This window comes from Herpailurus yagouaroundi, unplaced genomic scaffold (assembly GCF_014898765.1).
Source record: "Herpailurus yagouaroundi ecotype Mexico unplaced genomic scaffold, PumYag 140, whole genome shotgun sequence".
NCBI lineage: Eukaryota > Metazoa > Chordata > Mammalia > Carnivora > Felidae > Herpailurus > Herpailurus yagouaroundi.
In genome coordinates, this window is record NW_024412395.1 from 36,875,278 (window position 1) to 36,899,539 (window position 24,262).

The 24,262-nt window shown below is 37.9% G+C and overlaps 1 protein-coding gene across 4 annotated transcripts in view; it reads left to right on the forward strand.

The window, feature by feature from the left end:
- Positions 1–24,262, forward strand: part of GALNT13 (polypeptide N-acetylgalactosaminyltransferase 13) — a 555,198-nt gene that overhangs the window by 472,054 nt on the left and 58,882 nt on the right. For all 4 annotated transcript variants that reach the window (XM_040475110.1, XM_040475113.1, XM_040475109.1 and 1 more), the window contains exon 10: positions 18,161–18,300. In XM_040475110.1, coding sequence (XP_040331044.1) covers positions 18,161–18,300 — 140 coding nt within the window. The remainder of the gene's footprint in view (positions 1–18,160; positions 18,301–24,262) is intronic.

Sequence of the window (24,262 nt, forward strand, 5' to 3'; positions counted from 1 at the left end):
GACATTGCAGTGTCATTAAAAAGATTCACCGTTCGCACTGCTACAGCCTTATTTTGTTGGTGCTTTTCCACAAAACTTTGCACTGTTTCTCACATTTTACACATATACCTAACCTCATTTGAAGTGAACGATTCCTCTTTTTCTTCTTATAAAATCTTCTCCACCTCTGCAGATGAGATGCAGACGAGGACTTCTTATGAAACCTTGCAATTTCGGCCACTCGCCTACCTCATTTGTATTTCTATATGATTCCCTTCTTAACTTCCAACGTAATTATCTCCTTCTTACCACCTTTCTTTTCAACCTTTTTCTGCATGAGGGACATTATATATGCTCGCACAGATGTTGACTACAGTACAGTATTAATAAACTCTTGTCATATACTGGTAATATAACTAGCAATAAGGCAGCAGAGGAAAAGGGTCTATATCTGCAGGCAGCCTGACCTAGAATGAAGCAAAGCCTTCCTAAGCTACTCTTGCATGGAAAAGCAAAGGACTGTCCATGGGTGCTTTGAAGTGACAAAAAATACACTAGTGACAGTTGTGGGCACCTTCCAATGTTTTGAAAAATCAGATTTCTGCCAAACACTGTGGCCTGAGACTAAGCATTGGCATAAGGGATGATCACCCACAATCCCACAGTGAGTGAGAGAAAGAGAAGAACCACTGATTGGCTCAATTGTAATCGTGTGACATTCAGTGTTTATGAAGGATGAAAGATACCACTCGTTTATCAAGTTAAAATTTATTAGAAACGTTTGCTCATCTTGCAGAATGCTTGCAGAACAAGTTACAGACTAATGTTTTACTGTACTTCACTTTTTTTGTGTGAGATTGTGCATGAGTAGGAGGAGGGACAGAGAGATGGAGGGAGGGAGGGAGAGAGAGAAAAAGAGAGAGAGAGGGAGAGGGAATCCCAAACAGGCTTCATACTGTCTGCATGGAGCCAGATGCAGGACTCAAACTCACAAAAGGTGAGATCATGACCTAAGCTGAAGTCAGACACTTAACTGACTGAGCCACCCGGACACCCCACCCCCCAAATATATTTATATCAGGGGTGCTTAAACATCAAAAAGTGAACACTTCTATGGAGATCTGAGAAAAGGGGAAGAATAGGCAATTCATAAAAGAAAAAATTAGCAAGGTTACCAGAAGAATTCTCACTAGTAATCAGTTTTATTTTTTTAATGTTTATTTTTGAGAGACCAGGAGAGACAGAGTGTGAGCAGGGGAGGGGGAGAGAGAGAGAGGGAGACATAGAATCTGAAGCAAGCTCTAGGCTCCAAGCTGTCAGCACAGAGCCCAACGAAGGAAGTGAGATCATGACCTCAGCGGAAGTTGGACACTTAACCCACTGAGCTACCCAGGTGCCCCTACTTTATATTTTTTTGAGGAACCTCCATACTGTTTTCCATGGTAGCTGCAATAGTTTGTGTTCCCACCAAGAGTGCAAGAGGGTTCCTTTTTCTCCACATTGTCATCAACACTTGTAGTTTCTTCTGTTTTCGATTTTAGCCATCCTGACAAGTGTGAGGTGACATCTCATTGTGATTTTGGTTTGCCTTTTTTAAAGGCAAACCAATAAATAAAATTGAATTATTTTTTAGTGTTGATTTCCATGTCTTTGTGTCATCTTTAATTTCTTCAATGTTTTATAATTTTTAGAGCACAGGTCTTTCACCTCCTTTAAGTTTATTCCTAGGTATTTTATTATATTGGGTACAATTCTAATTGGGATCCTTTTATTAATTTTTCTGCTGCTTCATTATTAATGTACAGAAATGAAATACACTTCTGTATATTGATTTTGTATCTGCAACCTTATGAATTTATCAGTTCTAGTAGTTTTTTTTCATGGAGTCTTTCTATATATATACTATCATGTCATCTGCAAATAGTGAAAGTTTTACTTCTTCCTTACAATTTGGATGGATTTTTATTTACTTTTCTTGTCTGATTGCTATGGCCAGGATTTCTAGTGCTATGTTGAATAAAAGTGGTTAGAGTGGGCATCCTTGTCTTGTTCCTCATCTTCAGGGAAAATCTGTTTTTCACTATTATGATGTTGGCTGTGGGTTTTTCACATATGGCAATGGCTCTCCTTGCCTGTTGTGGGCAGGGTTTGGTCCCTGTGTTATTAGTGGGCCAGTCTAGGGCTACTTTGGACTTAAGTTACGCATTTTCCAGAGATGCAGTAGCAGTGAATTGTAGGGTGCTCTTGCTATGTTGTTTCCTGGGAAGTATTTGTTGGTCCATGGGGCCTGCAGTCAGACCAGATTTCTGCCTCCAGCCCATTGCAGAGACTGCAGTTGTACTGGAGCATGTGGTTGTCTTCCTATCTCCCCAGGGCAGGAGTTACTTTGGAGTGATGCTGGCCCCTATTGGGGCTGCTTACACACTGCCAGGCTTGTGACACCACCGTGGATGGGCTCTAGCTGAGAGCATATTGGAGAAAATAGGTCTACGGGAGAATGCAGGTACAGGGCATAGGGTGCTAGGAAAGTTTTCGCATGTCTGCTGCCTGGAGCTGAGGCCTGGCTGGAGGGGGCATGCTAGTTCCTGTAGGTGCCTGTGTATCTAGGCTGGGGGCCAGAGGAGAGAAATGGCACCTGGCAGATCTTTTGTTCTTGAAGAAGTCTCTCAAGGATCCCTGCCTCTCCAGCATAAGCTTTGAGATTAGTAAACAAATCTCCCTCTCATTACAACAGGCATTTTTCAACTTGTTGCTTCTACGCTATAGCTCAACCTGCTGATTTTTAAAGTTATAATTAAACCCTCCTAATTGTAAGAACTTATGAAATTAGGCCCCTCTGGTTTTCAAAGCCAAATATTATGGGGATTGTCTTCCCTATGTGAGTTCCCTGTGGCTGGGGTGCCTGGTATGAAGGTCTGTTTCTTTCTCTTCCTGTGCCCATGGCATCCCTCCCTCTGGTGTACAGTCCCACGGGTCTATTTAGCTCCTGACCTCCTCCCCACCCTTCCTAACCTCTTTGATGTGGCCTTTCTGTACATTTAGCTGTGGAGAGTCTGTTCTGCCAGTCTTCTCATTGTTTTCTGGGTTATTTATAGTCATGTAGGTGTTATCTAGTTGTATCTATGGGATGAGGTGAGCTTACCATACTCCTCTTCTGCCATCTTCCCCAGAAGTCACTAGTAATCAATTTTAAATTTTTTTTTCAACGTTTATTTATTTTTGGGACAGAGAGAGACAGAGCATGAACGGGGGAGGGGCAGAGAGAGAGGGAGACACAGAATCGGAAACAGGCTCCAGGCTCCGAGCCATCAGCCCAGAGCCTGACGCGGGGCTCGAACTCACGGACCGCGAGATCGTGACCTGGCTGAAGTCGGACGCTTAACTGACTGCGCCACCCAGGCGCCCCACTAGTAATCAATTTTAAATAGTAATATAATACCATTTACCTTCGCATTATTTAAAAAATGGTAAATTAAAGGATAAATTAAAATAGCCAGTGTTCTGGAAGGGAAATTAGCTTCCTACACTGTAAGAAGTTATGTAAATTTGAACCTTTCTGGAAAGCAGGTTAGTTTTATATATACATATACATATACATATACATATATATATATATATATATATATATATATATATAGACACACAAACATACAAATATACACACACACACGTATCTCTTGAAATCACATAATTTATCAAAATACATTGCTTCTAAAAAATTATCCTAATGAAATAAAAGGCATGATAAAAATGTGCAAAGATGTTCATTGATTTTAAAGTCCAAAATTAGAAATAACTTGAATGTCCAAGTACAGGAAATGGATTAAGTTATTACTAATTCGTAAAATAGAATACCACAGAGGCATTAAAAACTAAGGTATAGAAGAGTTTAGTTGACCTGAAAAGTTATCATGACATACTGTTTTAGCAAAAAATTACATTGCAAGTTAATATTACATTATACATAGTACAGAATCATTTTTTGTAAGAAATGTATCTTACAGTTATACATAAATAGAAATCTAGAAAAATCAATACCATAAGGTAAATATAGCCATATTACAATTGATTTTTATTTTACTTTTCATATTTATTAATGTTTTAGAATTATCTGCAATGAATATATCTCAAATAACTATAAGAAGTTTTTTTTTTAATTTTTAAATGTTTTTATATTATTTTTGACAGAGTGAGAGACAGAGTGTGAGCAGAGAAAGGGCAAAGAGAGAGACAGATACAGAATCTGAAGCAGGCTCCAGGCTCTGAGCTGTCAGCACAGAGACCGACATGGTGCTCAAACTCACAAACCACCAGATCATGTCCTGAGCTGAAGTTGGGCGCTTAGCCCACTGAGCCACCCAGGTGCCCCTGTAAGAGGTTTTAAAAAGACCAATATATAAATTGTGTGCAAACTTTTCCTTACTGCTGGGGGATAAAAAACAAATTCATGCAAGTAGATCATGGTATTTTTAAAAAATCTGTTTAATGTTTATTCATTTTTTGAGAGAAAGAGAGACAGAGGGTGAGCGAGGAGGGGCAGAGAGTGAGGGAGACACAGATCCAAAGCAGGGTTCAGGCTCTGAGCTGTCAGAACAGACCCTGATATGGGTCTTGAACCCACGAATCACGAGATCATGACCTGAGCTGAAGTTAGACATTTAACCTACTGAACCATCCAGGTGCCCCTAGATCACTGGTATTTTTATTGGCTCCATATCACCTTTGCATTTTCCATAGAATATGGAGAAGATGACTATATAATCTGGCTGTTCTAGTGTTCTAAACACTGCCTTGAACATCCTTACTTGGATTTTTTTTTCCTACCATAGATTTTATAGTCCATTTGCCTTAACTGATACTAAATTGACCTTTATTTTTAAAGGCCATTGCAAAGATACACTTTTCTTATTTCCCATATTCTCCTTGATCTGGGAGTAAGCAGTTGAAAATGAGGTTTTTATTACCAAATTGAACTGAAGTTTGAGGCAATTACCTAGAAAATGTAGCCTCAAGACCTGCCCAAACTATTGACTATGGAATCAGACAGACTTAAATAAATTGAGAAGTTGTCTTTTATTTGCAGCTTCTATGTGATATATCTCTCAGTAGAAGCTATGATCATTGCACAATTCATTATCTCATTATTATTCCATTAAAATAAAATTGCAGTAATAATAGGAAATAATAAATTCAACAGATAATCACTATATATTATTAGCTGGCATGTGCCATCAGCCTGTTAATGTAATTCTACCCAGTAACTTCCTAGTGAGTGGTTATGAGCCTGGGTAATTTGTGTGTATATCAAGAACAGATAAAAATTAAAATGGTGACTTAAAAGAATAGTTTTCAGTTAAAAAAAATTTGAAATACAGTATTTAAATACTCTAGAATATAATAATCTCTAAGTGGCTTAAAAATGATTTTTAGGGGTGCCTGGGTGGCTCAGTTGGTTAAGCGACCAACTCTTGGTTTTGGCCTAGGTCATGATCTCACAGTTCCTGAGTTTAAGCCCCACATCTGGCTCTGTGCTGACAGCGCAGAGACTGTTTAGAATTCTCTCTCTCCCTCTCTCTCTGCTTCTCCCCTGCTTGTGTTCACTCTCTCTCTCAAAATAAGTAAATAAATATTTAAAAAATAATTTTTTATTATGAATACTTTTGAGGAGAAAGAAATGCAGATCTTCATCCATAAAGCTCCTGATAAAGTTTCAAAGTAAATAAGAAAAGAAAAAAGAAAAACGGGGGGCGCCTGGGTGGCGCAGTCTGTTAAGCGTCCGACTTCAGCCAGGTTACGATCTCGCGGTCCGTGAGTTCGAGCCCCGCGTCAGGCTCTGGGCTGATGGCTCCGACCTGGAGCCTGTTTCCGATTCTGTGTCTCCCTCTCTCTCTGCCCCTCCCCCGTTCATGCTCTGTCTCTCTCTGTCCCAAAAATAAATAAACGTTGAAAAAAAATTTTTTTTAAAAAAAGAAAGAAGAAGGTGATTTTCTATTAATAAGGAATTATGAAAGTATATTAAAAAATTGAGTTGAAACTATGTATAATGGTCTACTATAATATACAAGTATATTATTAATATGATATCATTGTACATAAAAAACACTGATTAGCTGCATAGTTTTAAGTGTGCTTAAGGAAAAAATATATTTTTTTAAGTTTTTTTTCTCTCCTTTAGTAGCAAAGGGAATGTGCTCTTTTTTATTTTTCTGTTTCACATTTGTTTTATTTAGTTATAATGACAATAAAAACATTTATATATATTTAAATTTATCTGTATTTTATTAACATTTTTCCATATTCTCATATAGACCTAATTGTTTCAATATATGTATTTTCATAATTAGATATACATACCATTGATCTACTTACATATTCCTTTTTTTTTCATTTTATTTTTTTTTATTTTTTTTTTCTATGAAATTTATTGTCAAATTGGTTTCCATACAACACCCAGTGCTCATCCCAAAAGGTGCCCTCCTCAATACCCATCACCCACCCTCTCCTCCCTCCCACCCCCCATCAACCCTCAGTTTGCTCTCAGTTCTCAACAGTCTCTGATGCTTTGGCTCTCTCCCACTCTAACCTCTTTTTTTTTTCTTCCCCTCCCCCATGGGTTCCTGTTCAGTTTCTCAGGATCCACATAAGAGTGAAACCATATGGTATCTGTCTTTCTCTGTATGGCTTATTTCACTTAGCATCACACTCTCCAGTTCCATCCACGTTGCTACAAAAGGCCATATTTCATTTTTTCTCATTGCCACGTAGTATTCCATAGTGTATATAAACCACAATTTCTTTATCCATTCATCAGTTGATGGACATTTAGGCTCTTTCCATAATTTGGCTATTGTTGAGAGTGCTGCTATGAACATTGGGGTACAAGTGCCCCTATGCATCAGTACTCCTGTATCCCTTGGGTAAATTCCTAGCAGTGCTATTGCTGGGTCATAGGGTAGGTCTATTTTTAATTTTTTGAGGAACCTCCACACTGTTTTTCAGAGCGGCTGTACCAGTTTGCATTCCCACCAACAGTGCAAGAGGGTTCCCGTTTCTCCACATCCTCTCCAGCATCTATAGTCTCCTGATTTGTTCATTTTGGCCACTCGGACTGGCGTGAGGTGATACCTGAGTGTGGTTTTGATTTGTCTTTCCCTGATAAGGAGCGACGCTGAACATCTTTTCATGTGCCTGTTGGCCATCCGGATGTCTTCTTTAGAGAAGTGTCTATTCATGTTTTCTGCCCATTTCTTCACTGGGTTATTTGCTTTTCGGGTGTGGAGTTTGGTGAGCTCTTTATAGATTTTGGAGACTAGCCCTTTGTCCGATATGTCATTTGCAAATATCTTTTCCCATTCCGTTGGTTGCCTTTTAGTTTTGTTGGTTGTTTCCTTTGCTGTGCAGAAGCTTTTTATCTTCATAAGGTCCCAGTAATCCACTTTTGCTTTTAATTCCCTTGCCTTTGGGGATGTGTCGAGTAAGAGATTGCTACGGCTGAGGTCAGAGAGGTCTTTTCCTGCTTTCTCCTCTAGGGTTTTGATGGTTTCCTGTCTCACATTCAGGTCCTTGATCCATTTTGAGTTTATTTTTGTGAATGGTGTGAGAAAGTGGTCTAGTTTCAACCTTCTGCATGTTGCTGTCCAGTTCTCCCAGCACCATTTGTTAAAGAGACTGTCTTTTTTCCATTGGATGTTCTTTCCTGCTTTGTCAAAGATGAGTTGGCCATACGTTTGTGGGTCTAGTTCTGGGGTTTCTATTCTATTCCATTGGTCTATGTGTCTGTTTTTGTGCCAATACCATGCTGTCTTGATGATGACAGCTTTGTAGTAGAGGCTAAAGTCTGGGATTGTGATGCCTCCTGCTTTGGTCTTCTTCTTCAAAATTACTTTGGCTATTCGGGGCCTTTTGTGGTTCCATATGAATTTTAGGATTGCTTGTTCTAGTTTCGAGAAGAATGCTGGTGCAATTTTGATTGGGATTGCATTGAATGTGTAGATAGCTTTGGGTAGTATTGACATTTTGACAATATTTATTCTTCCAATCCATGAGCAGGGAATGTCTTTCCATTTCTTTAAATCTTCTTCAATTACCTTCATAAGCTTTCTATAGTTTTCAGCATACAGATCCTTTACATCTTTGGTTAGATTTATTCCTAGGTATTTTATGCTTCTTGGTGCAATTGTGAATGGGATCAGTTTCGTTATTTGTCTTTCTGTTGCTTCATTGTTAGTGTATAAGAATGCAACTGATTTCTGTACATTGATTTTGTATCCTGCAACTTTGCTGAATTCATGTATCAGTTCTAGCAGACTTTGGGTGGAGTCTATCGGGTTTTCCATGTATAATATCATGTCATCTGCAAAAAGCGAAAGCTTGACTTCATCTTTGCCAATTTTGATGCCTTTGATTTCCTTTTGTTGTCTGATTGCTGATGCTAGAACTTCCAGCACTATGTTAAACAACAGCGGTGAGAGTGGGCATCCCTGTCGTGTTCCTGATCTCAGGGAAAAAGCTCTCAGTTTTTCCCCATTGAGGATGATGTTAGCTGTGGGCTTTTCATAAATGGCTTTTATGATCTTTAAGTATGTTCCTTCTATCCCGACTTTCTCAAGGGTTTTTATTAAGAAAGGGTGCTGGATTTTGTCAAAGGCCTTTTCTGCATCGATTGACAGGATCATATGGTTGTTCTCTTTTTTTTTGTTAATGTGATGTATCACGTTGATTGATTTGCGAATGTTGAACCAGCCCTGCATCCCAGGAATGAATCCCACTTGATCATGGTGAATAATTCTTTTTATATGCCATTGAATTCGATTTGCTAGTATCTTATTGAGAATTTTGGCATCCATATTCATCAGGGATATTGGCCTGTAGTCTCTTTTTTTACTGGGTCTCTGTCTGGTTTAGGAATCAAAGTAATACTGGCTTCATAGAATGAGTCTGGGAGTTTTCCTTCCCTTTCTATTTCTTGGAATAGCTTGAGAAGGATAGGTATTATCTCTGCTTTAAACATCTGGTAGAACTCCCCTGGGAAGCCATCTGGTCCTGGACTCTTATTTGTTGGGAGATTTTTGATAACCGATTCAATTTCTTCGCTGGTGATGGGTCTGTTCAAGCTTTCTATTTCCTCCTGATTGAGTTTTGGAAGAGTGTGGGTGTTCAGGAATTTGTCCATTTCTTCCAGGTTGTCCAATTTGTTGGCATATAATTTTTCATAGTATTCCCTGATAATTGTTTGTATCTCTGAGGGATTGGTTGTAATCATTCCATTTTCATTCATGATTTTATCTATTTGGGTCATCTCCCGTTTCTTTTTGAGAAGCCTGGCTAGAGGTTTGTCAATTTTGTTTATTTTTTCAAAAAACCAGCTCTTGGTTTCGTTGATCTGCTCTACAGTTTTTTTAGATTCTATGTTGTTTATTTCTGCTCTGATCTTTATTATTTCTCTTCTTCTGCTGGGTTTAGGCTGCCTTTGCTGTTCTGCTTCTAGTTCCTTTAGGTGTGCTGTTAGATTTTGTATTTGGGATTTTTCTTGTTTCTTGAGATAGGCCTGGATTGCAACGTATTTTCCTCTCAGGACTGCCTTCGCTGCGTCCCAAAGCGTTTGGATTGTTGTATTTTCATTTTCGTTTGTTTCCATATATTTTTTAATTTCTTCTCGAATTGCATGGTTGACCCACTCATTCGTTAGTAGGGTGTTCTTTAACCTCCATGCTTTTGGAGGTTTTGCAGACTTTTTTCTGTGGTTGATTTCAAGCTTCATAGCATTGTGGTCTGAAAGTATGCATGGTATGATTTCAATTCTTGTAAACTTATGAAGGGCTGTTTTGTGACCCAGTATATGATCTATCTTGGAGAATGTTCCATGTGCACTCGAGAAGAAAGTATATTCTGTTGCTTTGGGATGCAGAGTTCTAAATAGATCTGTCAAGTCCATCTGATCCAATGTCTCATTCAGGGCCCTTGTTTCTTTATTGACCGTGTGTCTAGATGATCTATCCATTTCTGTAAGTGGGGTGTTAAAGTCCCCTGCAATTACCACATTCTTCTCAAAAGGTTGCTTATGTTTATGAGTAATTGTTTTATATATTTGGGCGCTCCGGTATTTGGCGCATAGACATTTATAATTGTTAGCTCTTCCTGATGGATAGACCCTGTCATTATTATATAATGTCCTTCTTCATCTCTTGTTACAGCCTTTAATTTAAAGTCTAGTTTGTCTGATATAAGTATGGCTACTCCAGCTTTCTTTTGGCTTCCAGTAGCATGATAAATAGTTCTCCATCCCCTCACTCTCAATCTAAAGGTGTCCTCAGGTCTAAAATGAGTCTCTTGTAGACAGCAAATAGATGGGTCTTGTTTTTTTATCCATTCTGATACCCTCTGTTTTTGGTTGGCACATTTAATCCATTTACATTCAGTGTTATTATAGAAAGATATGGGTTTAGAGTCATTGTGATGTCTGTATGTTTTATGACTTTAGTGATGTCTCTGGTACTTTGTCTCACAGGGTCCCCCTTAGGATCTCTTGTAGGGCTGGTTTAGTGGTGACAAATTCCTTCAGTTTTTGTTTGTTTGGGAAGACCTTTATCTCTCCTTCTATTCTAAATGACAGACTTGCTGGATAAAGGATTCTCGGCTGCATATTTTTTCTGTCTAGCACACTGAAAATCTCGTGCCAACTCTTTCTGGCCTGCCAAGTTTCAAAAGAGAGATCAGTCACGAGTCTTATAGGTCTCCCTTTATATGTGAGGGCACGTTTACCCCTTGCTGCTTTCAGAATTTTCTCTTTATCCTTGTATTTTGCCAGTTTCACTATGATATGTCGTGCTGAAGGTTGATTCAAGTTACGTCTGAAGGGAGTTCTCTGTGCCTCTTGGATTTCAATGCCTTTTTCCTTCCCCACTTCAGGGAAGTTCTCAGCTATTATTTCTTCAAGTACCCCTTCAGTACCTTTCCCTCTCTCTTCCTCCTCTGGGATACCAATGATGCGTATATTATTTCTTTTTAGTGTATCACTTAGTTCTCTAATTTTCCCCTCATACTCCTGGATTTTTTTATCTCTCTCTTTTTTCTCAGCTTCCTCTTTTTCCATAACTTTATCTTCTAGTTCACCTATTCTCTCCTCTGCCTCTTCAATCTGAGCCGTGGTGGTTTCCATTTTGTTATGCATTTCGTTTAAAGCGTTTTTCAGCTCCTCGTGACTGTTCCTTAGTCCCTTGATCTCTGTAGCAAGAGATTCTCTACTGTCAGCTATACTGTTTTCAAGCCCAGCGATCAATTTTAGAACTATTTTTCTAAATTCACTTTCTGTTATATTATTTAAATCCTTTTTGATCAGCTCATTAGCTGTTGTTATTTCCTGGAGATTCTTCTGAGGGGAATTCTTCCGCTTGGTCATTTTGGATAGTCCCTGGCGTGGTGAGGACCTGCAGGGCACTTCCCCTGTGCTGTGGTGTATAACTGGAGTTGGTGGGCGGAGCCGCAGTCAGACCTGATGTCTGCCCCCAGCCCACCGCTGGGGCCACAGTCAGACTGGTGCGTGCCTTCTCTTCCCCTCTCCTAGGGGCGGGATTCACTGTGGGGTGGGGTGGCCTGTCTGGGCTACTTGCACACTGCCAGGCTTGTGATGCTGGGGATCTGGCGTCTTAGCTGGGGTGGGTAGGCAAGGTGCGCAGGGGCAGGAGGGGCAGGCTTAGCTTGCTTCTCCTTAGGTGATCCACTTCAGGAGGGGCCCTGTGGCAGCAGGAGGGAGTCAGATCCGCTGCCGGAGGTTTGGCTCCGCAGAAGCGCAGAGTTGGGTGTTTGCGCGGAGCGAGCAATTTCCCTGGCAGGAACTGGTTCTCTTTGGGATTTTGGCTCGGGGATGGGCGGGGGAGATGGCGCTGGCAAGCGCCTTTGTTCCCCACCAAACTGAGCTCTGTCATCCGGGGGCTCAGCAGCTCTCCTTCCCTTTGTCCTCCATCCTTCCCGCTTTCTGAGCAGAGCTGTTAACTTATGACCTCCCAGACGCTAAGTTGCGCTTGCTGTCGGAACACAGTCCGTCAGGCCCCTCCGCTTTTTGCAAGCCAGACTCGGGGGCTCTGCTTGGCCGGTGAGCCGCCCCTCCGCCCTGGCTCCCTCCCGCCAGTCCGTGGAGCGCGCACCGCCTCGCCGCCCTTCCTACCCTCTTCCGTGGGCCTCTCGCCTGCACTTGGCTCCGGCGACTCCGTTCTGCTAATCCTCTGGTGGTTTTCTGGGTTGTTTAGGCAGGTGTAGGTGGAATCTAAGTGATCAGCAGGACGCGTGGTGAGCCCAGCGTCCTCCTACGCCGCCATCTTCCCTCCTCTACTTACATATTCCTGATTGAAGGAAATAATTTCCCCTTCTCTCCACATTAAGCTGTGCTGCAATATATATTCTTGCATATAAAACTCTAAGCTTTGGCCTATAGTCAGGCCATTCTGTCATCAGGTACCTTGATTATAGGGAACCAGAACTATAGGTTTATTAGCCATCTACTAAGGAATAACTTAACTGAGATTATTGATCTTCAATTTATTATCAATTTAAAAATTTAAAGCATGATTGCTCTACATATCTAAATTTAATAATACCTTGAAATAGATTTTAAAATGATGAACAAAGGACAGATTATTAAAGGATAACAAAACTGTACTTGTTATTTACCTATTAATCACACTTCCAAATCATGAGTTGATAAAAATAATCTTTTTAACTTATTATGAAGCTTTATCTAATTGTCAGAGCTTTCCCAGTGTCTCTGCAAGTCTCACTGACTTACTTTAAAAACTTGAAATTTTTATAAGCTGCCTTTGAAAAAAATAATAGCATATTAAGATGAATTCTATTACAACATTCCTCCCTCACACTAGTGTATTTTTGTCATAACATGTATCACCTTCGAATGTATTACTGTTTATGTCTCTCTCCTCTAGAATGTAAACTCCATAGAGGAAGATATTTTTAATTTGTTTTGTTCATTGATATATCCCAAGTGTCTAGAAAATGTACCTTGTATATAGTTGGGACACAATAAATATCTGAAGACTTAATCTTGGCTTGGCCTCTGTTCTGTATTTTTGTCTTTTTTTCACTTTCTTTTTCTATCTATGTGTTTATTTCACTCCTGTATTTATGTCACTGTCTTAGGCATTCTCTATATGGTAGCCTCAGAAATTCCAGGCTTAAATCATCTTTACAGCTAGCAATTCCAGAGGAAATAGAACTTCAACTTCATAATAGTCCTAGAAAATTCTCAGAGTATATATTTTTATTAGGCTGGCTGGTTCATAGGTCCATCCCTGAGCCAATCATCATGATGGGTTATGTGTAAGATGGAAAAATGGAAAGCCTTGATTGTCTTGGGTGTTACTTGGATTTGGCCTGAACAACAACAGCATTGCCTGGGAGCCTATTAGATATGCAGATTCTCAGGCCTCATTCAGACCAACTGAATCAGAATCTGCATTTAAACAAGATTCCCTGGTGATATCCCTTTAGTTTATGTGCCCAGTTGGAGCTGGAAAGATGGGAAGAGAGGTATGGTTATCAATTCACACAAACTGAAAGGGAGAGAGGAGTGATTGCTCAAAGAGAATTTGAATGCCCTTATCAGAAGGCAGAATGGATGTCAGTCATGCAGAAACAAGAGATATCCATTAAAATATACAATATGGGGGCGCCTGGGTGGCGCAGTCGGTTAAGCGTCCGACTTCAGTCAGGTCACGATCTCGCGGTCTGTGAGTTCGAGCCCCGCGTCAGGCTCTGGGCTGATGGCTCAGAGCCTGGAGCCTGTTTCCGATTCTGTGTCTCCCTCTCCCTCTGCCCCTCCCCCGTTCATGCTCTGTGTCTCTCTGTCCCAAAAATGTTGAAAAAAAAATTAAAAAAAAATATACAATATGTATTCAGTAATTATTATATACCAATAATGTATACTATACTACATACTGTGCTCTTTTCATATATTACATAGTATTCACAACATCGCACGAGACATTATCAGATAGGATACCCTGGGCTTCAAGAGATTAAGTAATTTATACAAAATTTTTATTGGGGATATAATAGAGTTAATCTATAATATAATGTCAATTAGTTATAAGTACCCTGGAGAATGATTAAACAGAATAGAGGATAGAGCAATGATGCAGGATGATGGGAGGGAGGGATCCATTTAGGTAGGTAGGAAGGTCAAAATTACTCTGAGGAAGTGAAGTCTTAGCAGACACTTCAGTGTACTGAAGGACAACTCATGGAGGGTCCTGATTAATACCATACCAGACAGGAAAAAGGACAAGTAGAAGCTGTGAGTTGGGAAAGAACTTGGCATGTTTGAAGAAAAGCAAAGAATAGCTTTGAATTCTTAGCACAATGAAAAAAAAAATCAGTGGAAGCTTTGGGGCAGGATAGTGACATGACTTTATATTTCAATTGTATTGTCCAGGGGGTAGGCAATAGTGAATAAAGGATAGATGGAGTATTGTAGATGCCCGGGGGACTATTTAGGAGCCTGTTTCAATGCTGGTTCAGGCAAGAGATGAGAGATTGTGCAACCAGGATGGCAAAGGGGATTTTTGAGGGGCTGAGGACATATTTTGAGTGTAGAACAAATAGGAATTGCTAATGAGCTGAATATGTGTGTGTATGAGTTAAAGATAATTACTCTTATGTTTTTGCCCTGAGAAAATGGGTGGACATTTGTGGTAGTTGCTGAAAGGAGAACCCTGGAGATGAATGAAGCTGGAAAATCAAGAGGACTATTTTGGACATATCAAATTTGGGATGCCTATTTAGATCCCAGTGAAATTGCTAGGTAAACAATTGGATAAAGTACTTTAGAGAGGTTTGGGTTGTAGATAAGAGTTTGGGAAACAAGTGGAGAATGAGTAAGCAGAACTGAGGATAGAGCAATGACCCAGGATGATGGGGGGGGGGGGGTCAATTCAAGCCATGGAACTGGATAATTCAGGCTCCACTTCACAGTCTCTCATTGACACAGGCTAATAAAGGCCTTGCCATCTTGTAGCCGTACCCACTGTGGTACAAGGCCTCCTTAGCCCCTGTGATAGATGAAAAAAGAGCCAGAGGGTGTCACACCTGGTCTTCTGTCTTTAGGACAAGAAGTGACATTTATCCCTTTCCCCTAATAGCTTATTGCCCAGGACTAGTCAATACCCTTGCCTAATAACTGCAAGGGCTGGAAATGTGGAAAAATAAATGAATGTTGGGTGACCACTGCTGTCTCTCACATATCACTTTTTTTAGGGCTCAATGAATAGTTGTTTTTATTTTTAGTTTTATTTTATTCCCAGTATAGTTAACATAGTGTTGTATTGGTTTCAGGTGTATATATAGTGATTCAACAATTCCAGACATCACCCAGTGCTCATCATGACAAACGTACTCCTTGATCCCCATCACCTATTTCACCCACTCCCCATTAATCTCCCTTCTGGTAACCATCAGTTTGTTCTCTATAGTTAAGAGTCTGTTTCTTGGTTTGTCTCTCTCTTTCTTTTTTTCTTTGCTCATTTGGTTTCTTAAATTCCACATATGAGATACATCATATGGTATTTGTTTTTCTCTGACTTATTTTGCCTAGCATTATACTCTCTAGCTCTATCCATGTCATTGCAAATGGCAGGATTTCATTCTGTTTCAAGGCTGAATAATATTATATATTCTTCTCTATATATTCATCTATTGATGGACACTTGGCTGCTTTCATAATTTGGCTATTGGAAATAATGCTGCTATAAAAAAGAGGTGTATGTACCCTCCTAGTATTTTCATATTCTTTGGGTGGATACCCAGTACTGTGATTAGTAGATTGTAATGTAGTTCTATTTTTAATTTTTTGAGGAACCTCCATACTGTTTTCCACAATGGGTGCACCAGTTTGCATTCCCACCAACAGTGTAAGAGGGTTCCTTTTTCTCCCCATCCTTGCCAACACTTTTGTTTCTTGTGTTTTTGACACTTGCGATACCTCATTGTAATGTTGATTTGGATCTCCCTGATGATAAATGACAATGAACATCTTTTCATGTCTGTTGGTCATCTGCAGGCCTTTGGAGAACTCTGTTCATGTCTTATGCCTGTTTTTTAATTGGATTGTTTCTTGGCTATTGAGTTGTGTAAGTTCTTTATGTATTTTGGATACTGACCCTCATAGTATCTGATTTCTGTGTGGGTAAAAACAGAGGGAAAAAGCCATCCACACCAAAATATTAACATAAGCCCATAGTATTTTGGTACATTTCTAACAGTAATTTAAAGTAATTATCTAGGACTAAGACAAACCCATGTTGTAGTGGCAATGCCAAGGCGTGGCTTAGAGGTGGTAAGGTGAGAAGGTTTTAGCTTCTTCTAATAGCATCTGTCATTTTCCACCAACCAAATCTTTGCCAAATCTGATGTGGGCAATTAACATTTTCTCTTATGTAAAACATATGTAAATGAATCTTCAAACTCCTTTTTAATCAGAAAACCGCTCATAAATGCCTTCTAGGAAAGAGGTGCCTGGGTGGCTCAGTTGGTTAAGTATCTGACTTTGTCTAAGGCCATGATCTCGTGGTTCGTGAGTTTGAGCCCTGTGTGGGCTCTGTTCTGTCAGCCCAGAGCCTGGAGCCTTCTCTTGATTCTGTGTCTCCCTTTCTTTCTGCCCTCCCCCCACTCTATATATAGCATCTCTATATATGATTTTCAAGAGTGTTTATTAGGTCATTGCAATTCATGTAGCAGTAAATACAAGGAGAAATTCTTGTAGTGATCTGTTTTGTAAATGTTTTCCAGCCTCTTTTTTTAAAGGTTACACTCCAGATTGGAAGTTCTGAATAGAATTATTTTGAAAGCAAATATTTATCTGTTTTAAAAGCCCAAAGACCTTATTGTTTTCCATCCAAACACCAGCTAGAAAAATCAATATTGTCTTTTAAAAGGAAATGGTTTGGCTGCTTAAGCATCATCAGAATGCTTTCTAACAACACTAAGGCATTTAATTTTGGAAAAACAAAAATTCTGAAGAATGTTTGAAGAACACTGGGGGAAAGGGGAAAATAACAGGTAATGAACTTCAAGAGTGTTGCCTCTTGAATACAGTGACTCAAATAATGACATTAGTTACAGATATTTGGATGGTCTAAACAATTATTCATTATTTTATAGGATTGTTAGGTTTTGCTGCTTAATTGGGACAGTATATACCAAGTACTGGGCCCTTTGGGTGTGTGTGTGTGTGCGCGCGCACACGTGCATACCCAAGTCTGGTTGCTTATTCATCTCAAAGGAAACAGGTTAAACAGAGACCTTTTCAAAGTAATCTAAGAAGTGTAATCTTCTAATCATTATTTCATTCAAATCATTTTTAATATTGATAGTAATGAACAAATAATACCACCATGATTTCTTTTTATGTAAAAATCAGTAGCATTGTTGGTTTTAATTCTCAGTTGGAAAGCATCTTTTATGACCATCAATGGGAATATTCGTTTTAATTTCATATATTATACTGTTACATGAAGTGAAATTAAGCATTTTTAATGTACATATGTGAGTATAAGTCATTTGTTTATGTTAACCTCTTATCTATTTACTAACTTATCCAAGAATTCAAGCTGGCTTACATTAATTAATAAAATAATACAGGAAAAAAATAAAGAAAAAATCAGGTCTATGGCAGACTGAGATAGAGTAAAATTTCTAGAAGAGAGAAAGTTAGAACACACAAGTGTTCATTGTGAGGATCATATTTATATAAATTTATCATGAAATCTATGATGGTGAGTAAAAGACACTAGGAAAATATGAGGATTGGAATTTTTAATAAAGAGAAGCAGCTACATTATCACACGGCTCAGTTAAGCTTTAATTATGAGATGCTAAATTAATACCAATTTACACTTATTTGATTAATTATTCAATCTAAGAAGTGTAAGTACTTGGTAATAAATATTTGCATTTGAAAAGCCATAACCAAAGGAAAATCTGTTTTTGATACCTATTTCATGTACTAATTTGTTGCTAGTAAGAAAATCAGTTTAGTAGCAGCTGCAAATGCACTTGAATTTGATGGAATTGTAATTATAGAGGGAGGAAAAAAAACTGATAGCAAAGTAAACAGAGTGAAACAGTACTAAAACGAAAATAGAACTGATTTGCCTGTTTCTCTGAAAAATTCCAGGTGTTGTCAAAGTGGATTACGGAGATGTGTCAGTCAGAAAAACACTAAGAGAAAATCTGAAGTGTAAGCCCTTTTCTTGGTACCTTGAAAACATCTATCCGGACTCCCAGATCCCAAGACGTTATTACTCACTTGGTGAGGTATGAATTATTTATTTTGGTTAAGTTATAAATATATTTTGCAAATGGAGCAATTTCTAAGGAACTCAATTTTTTTTATGTTATGAATAAAATGGTTTAAGCTTTTTTAAATAGATCTATTTTAAGTAAATTCTCAAGTCACTTATAGTCTCAAAGACTGTAAAGGTCTTTATCACTGAGATTTGCAAAAGTAAGGGATAGTTTAAGACTAGTATTTTCTTGTTTATTTACCAACAGGTCAGAAACTTTTTGGTCATATGGATCTTTCCACTCTTATAATTTCTTGTGAACGCTAAGAGCTTTGGTTTAAGTGGATAAAAATCTATATTTAATGTATTGAAACTAAACCTGATAATTTTAAAACTTACTTATTAATCCATTAAAAATAATGTTTTCTGGGGGCACCTGCGTGGCTCAGTCAGTTAAGCATCCAACTTCAGCTCAGGTCATGATCTCACAATTTATGGGTTCGAGCCCCACGTCAGGCTCTGTGCTGACAGCTCAGAGTCTGGAGCCTGCTTTGGATTCTGTGTCTCCCTCTGTCTCTCTGACCCTTCCCCACTTGTGCTCACATGCGCTCGCTCACTCTCAAATAAACATTGAAAATTTCTTTTAAAAAAATCATGTTATCTGGGGACACCTGGGTAGCTCAGTTGCTAAGCATCTGACTCTTGATCTCAAGGTCATGAGTTCAAGCTCTACATTGGGCTCCATTCTGGGCATGGAATCTACTTAAAAAAAAAAAATGGATGATGATGATGATATCCATTACATGTTAATATAAGTAATATGTTTAAAAAAATATATTTTCCAAAGCAAAATCAAATAGTAAGATTAGCATCAGTTATATTTTTGTAAATTGCATTACTGTCTGGCCTAATAGAAGTTAACTGGAGTCATCTGTTTTGGTACTCAGTCTACTGTAATATCACACATCGTGTAGCCTCTGAGAGTCTCCTTGTACATCCATGAGGATTAATACCTCAGTGTAATTTAAATCGTGTTGACTGTGTAGGCCCACTGAAAACCACTGACCCTATGCCATTGTTTTCTAAAATGTCTATTATCTTTAGAAATACACAGTTGGTTTCATTATGACTATATAAACATATATTCAGTGTCTCAAACTTAAAACCCATTCCTTTATGAATTATATGTTCCAAATTTGTAATTTTCCACTTAATAGGGATTGGATTTGAGAATCATAACTAATTTAATACTGGCTGTAATTAAATAATTTTGACAGCAATGATGCAATGCACTTGGAAAATAATTATTAATTAGGTCTGTCCTTAGGTTAAAATTGCCATTTTCTTGGATCATAATAGAATATCTGAAATGTATAGAATATAATCTAGCACTTTTTTGGTTCATTTGCTGAAAATAAAAATCTGTAACTTTAATCTATAAATGTAATTTATTTATGATTAAGTAGAAAATGATTGAAGAAAAAAAACACTGAAACTGGGTGGACCCCTACCTGAATTGGTTTTTAAAGGCTGTTTTTCTGTGCCACATCCCGGCACTATTTGTCAAATCTCTTGCTGGTTAACCATGTAAATATCTCTTTATAGAATCTTTCAGTTTACATCTATTTAACCTTAATCTGAATACTGTAGTGCAAAGATTCATGTGTAATAACAGTGAATGTATGACTTTCTAAGTGTCACTCTAGTTAATAGTCCTGTGCCTCAGGGTGTTTAATTCTTGTTGGCTTTTATTGGGGGGAGGTTGTTGCCATTGTTTTTCAAATATGTAATATTTCCACGTAAGTACTAATGTTACAGTGACTTATATTTAATACATAAAAAAAGGAGTGCTTTTTAAACTAAAACACTGTTTGCATGCTAGTTATTATGATCTAATGCTACTGAAGATCATCAATATCTAATACTTTCTTTCATTTCTTTACTGAAAAGTTTAACAATTGTGAACTTGACAGTACCCTAAGAAGAAGGGCATGTTTCCATTCTTGTAGTAGAGTGTTTCTCTGGCTGCAGTCAGTGGACCCAGCTAATGAGTAAATATGGATTACTTTTTCTAAAATGAGGTATCACCAGGGCATATAACAAAACAGATAAGAGTAAGGAGACTTTTTTGAAATTCTCTGGGGCCACCAGAGTGACTCCTGAGAAAGGGCTCTAAAACAGAACCTAGATATTTACTTCTGTGTTAAAAATCCAATTTTATGGGGTGCCTGGGTGGCTCAGTCGGTTGACCATCCCACTTCGGCTCAGGTCATGATCTTGCAGTTCGAGGGTTTGGGCCCCACGTGGGGCTATGTTCTGACAGCTCAGAGCCTGGAGCTTACTTCGAGTTCTGTGTCTCCGGCTCTCTCTGTCCCTCCCCCGCTCATTCTCTGTCTCTCTTTCAAAAATAAACATTAAAAATTTTCTCTTTAAATCCAATCTTATGGTTTCCTGTGCTACATCAAGGAAACCTAATTAACTGACTTGCTAAAAAACTAAAAATATAGTGTGGGTAAATTCCTTTGTACAACCTACTGATTTTGAATTGGCTGTCTTCTGTGATAGATCAGTTGGCCGTATTTTAATGTACAGAAATGGGTTGAAAGAGAGAGATTGCACCTTTCTGGGTTTTTGAAACATATCCAGAAAAGGCAGCATGTTGTACTGAAAAAATCCCAGACCTTGGAGGCAAGCAGAGGAAGGTTTAAATCCTGAAGTCATAGCTTACTACTCAAATGGCACTAGGTATCCTCTCTGCTGCCTGTTAGCAATGTGAAGACAATCATAAAGGGCTATAGTGATGATTGAAGATATAAAGCATCTAGCATAATGCCTTGCAAGGAGTAGTAGAGCAGCATCAGTAGTAACAGTTATTGTAATTATTATAGCTACCATTTACTGATGTCTCATTTAGTCAAACACTACGCTAGATGCCTTATAACAATTCCATGTATATTTAAAAAGTATTTAATTTCTTATTAAAAAATCTCAACTCCCTGACTTGGGATTTATTATTATCCCCATTTAAAATGGAAACTGACATATAGAAGTTTTATGTGATTCACCTATAGGTCATTGAGCTACCTATTAAAGTCAGGATTCAAATACATGTTAGTCTGACATTAAAGCTTGCTTTTTCTTATAATTAGAAAGACAAAATAGCTTGTATTACTACAGTAAATTCAAAGTGATTTCATTAAATAAGAGGTGGAGTTGGAATCTATATGTTACATGCTAAGGATGCAAAGTCAAATAAGTGAAACCCTTTACTCTTAACCCATTCTACCGAAATGGGGGCAGGAGATATGGCAAACAAAACAAAACAAAACAAAACAAAAAAACAACAAAAAAAACACCCCACAAATAGTTAAGAAATCCCAAGAAATAAAAGATGCCCTATATGAAGTACATAGGCATGCTATGAAGTGCTGCTTCAAAATCCCCCAAAATTCAAAAATCTATGAGATATAATAAGTTTTAAACTTGGATAGTGGGATATTAATGTGCTGTAGTTTTCCACTTTAAAACAAGCCTTAAAGAGATGCAATCTAGCATCTGTTTCCATGGAAACAGAAGGACAATTTTACCAAGCACTACTTCCCAATTCAATTTTGCATAGTCATGTATACATAATTTAAGACGGACATTTTGATAATGAGTTTGGGATCAACTGTTAATGGACAACAGACATTTACTTAAAGCTTTTTCTTTCTTACCTCCTGCCATTAACCATTTTTGGAAGAAAGTAAAAAGCTGTCTTTCCTTATACAAGAAGGTTATTTTTTTTTCAAGTAGTGGGAGCCTCAGAGTGGTATCAGATATCTAAGCTACTTATCAAGACAACAAATGATTTCTTTGTAATATGTATATTTCTCATAGGTGCTCATCACTTAATTTAAAATGAAATTGGTAGCATTTAACAATTTTAAGTTTCCTTAAACTTCAATGTTGTTCAAAGCCTGTTATTTAATATCACAGTGTACTGGTGAATATAAATGCTTCCCTGTCAATTTTTTCTTTATAACATTTTTAGCTGTTTTGGAAGATGCAAATGTGATATTCAGTTTCTCATTATCCTGTATCATCACCGAAATTATCATTAGGAAAATTATTGATATCAGTGTATCAGTTAATTTCTTATGTTTGAATCTTACTCAGGTAATGGAAATATTACTTTATCCAGCCCATGAATTACATACAATTCCCAATGGGAAGTTAAAAGCTGTGCAATTGTTTTGAACTAAAACCTTTAAATAGCTTAATGAAGCATGTGCCTTTTAGGCTCAGGAAGCATATCATAATGGAATAAGGAAGTTGAGTTCTTCATAGCATTAAATTCTTTAACTAGCCCTTTAGCTTATGGAGATTTAGAATGTCAGTTTCTGATCTTGTAAATATAAAGGCCAATTTCAGTACTATAGAATTGAAAAATAAGATTCTAAAGTCGTATGTCTCACCTCAAGTTTTTGGACCAATGACAGGCCAGCATTTTGAGGGGAAAAATGCATTGTGAGCTATGTAGAATACAGGAGTATCAGGAGAAAGGGATTTGTGTAGCCAAGTGACTTGACTCTTGGGGCTCATAATTTACACTTGCATGTTGCTTCAGAGACGTTTAGACATTAGCCTGTGCAGTTTGGATTGCCTTCCTGACCTCACAACTTCTTTTTCCTTTTGTATCCTTTAACCATAGCAGCTTTGGTTAAAGGTGCTGTTGCATATTGGTACCATATTCTATAAATATTGTTAAAAAGCAAATTTGTGTAACTAAAAATAGGAAACGTGAAGCTGCTAGGCTTCAGGGATTGAGGGTACAATCAGTGACAGCTGAACTCAGAGGCTAACATGCTTAGAAATTTACTCTCTGTTGGTAATCATATCTATTTATAGATCCACAGCCTTCCTGACCTTTCAATAGGATAACCAGTGAGGAAGCCTCCTTTTAGATGATTTACACAAACGGGCACATTCTCTCTGCCCATCATTATGTTTCTAAAACTCTTTGGGATCCAGTAGCTAATTTTCAACCCAGGATAACTAAACATGCCTATGTACAGAAAAAAAAAAAATGTTACTCCTTCATCAGATGTTAATTTGAAGGCTGTTGGGTTGTGTAACCCACCTGAGAACAAAGAGTTTATCACCTAAAAAAAATTTTTACTTCACATTGCTGATAGAATTAGAATTAGTTCTGGTCTATTACTTAAATAGATATTGGCACAATCATAACAAATTATATGGCAATTAGGCATTTACTGAATTCTCTCAATATTCTTGTTGTGTGCTTTTGTTATCCACCAAAATAAATGAAATTATTTGATTTTCTATGCTCTTTACATTGAGTGTATGTGTGTGGACAGGGATAAATATGTCATATAGTCAGAATTTTAAAATTGGGGCATTTAAAACCCAGGTCTACATAAGCAGTCAGCTTGGATTTTTTAAATATATAGATTTTGCACTCATCCTTCTGATTTATGCACAATTTGGTAAAGAGAAAAATCTACTTAAATGCATATTCACTACAGCAATTATAATATGGAAACATTAACATTAAACTGGAATTCACTGCAAATGCGCCTATTTTCTTTAGAAGTAAAGAGAAACCAAACGAGGTTGACATATGTAAAATAATGATAATGAGTAACATAATGTGCAATTGAAAGATAAGCATGTGTTGGAGTAATTAAAGCAAAAAACTATTTTAAGTTTAGATTATTATCTTTAGAATGGATTTTACATATTGGTTTCAAGATGCAAAGGTATGAGGGTGAGGGGGGAGTATATGCCTCTTTTCTAGAACTGAGAGTTCTCATTGTCGCTTACTGTTACAATCCAGCAGAGGGAGCAAAAGCTAATGAACAAACTATGTAAGTGGTAAGAACATTACCATGGCTGCTGCTGAGTAGAAACATTTAGAAAAAGGCTTGCTGATTTCAAACACAAAAACACAAGTGGGAAAAATACTCTCAATTTTATGTCATTAAAAATTG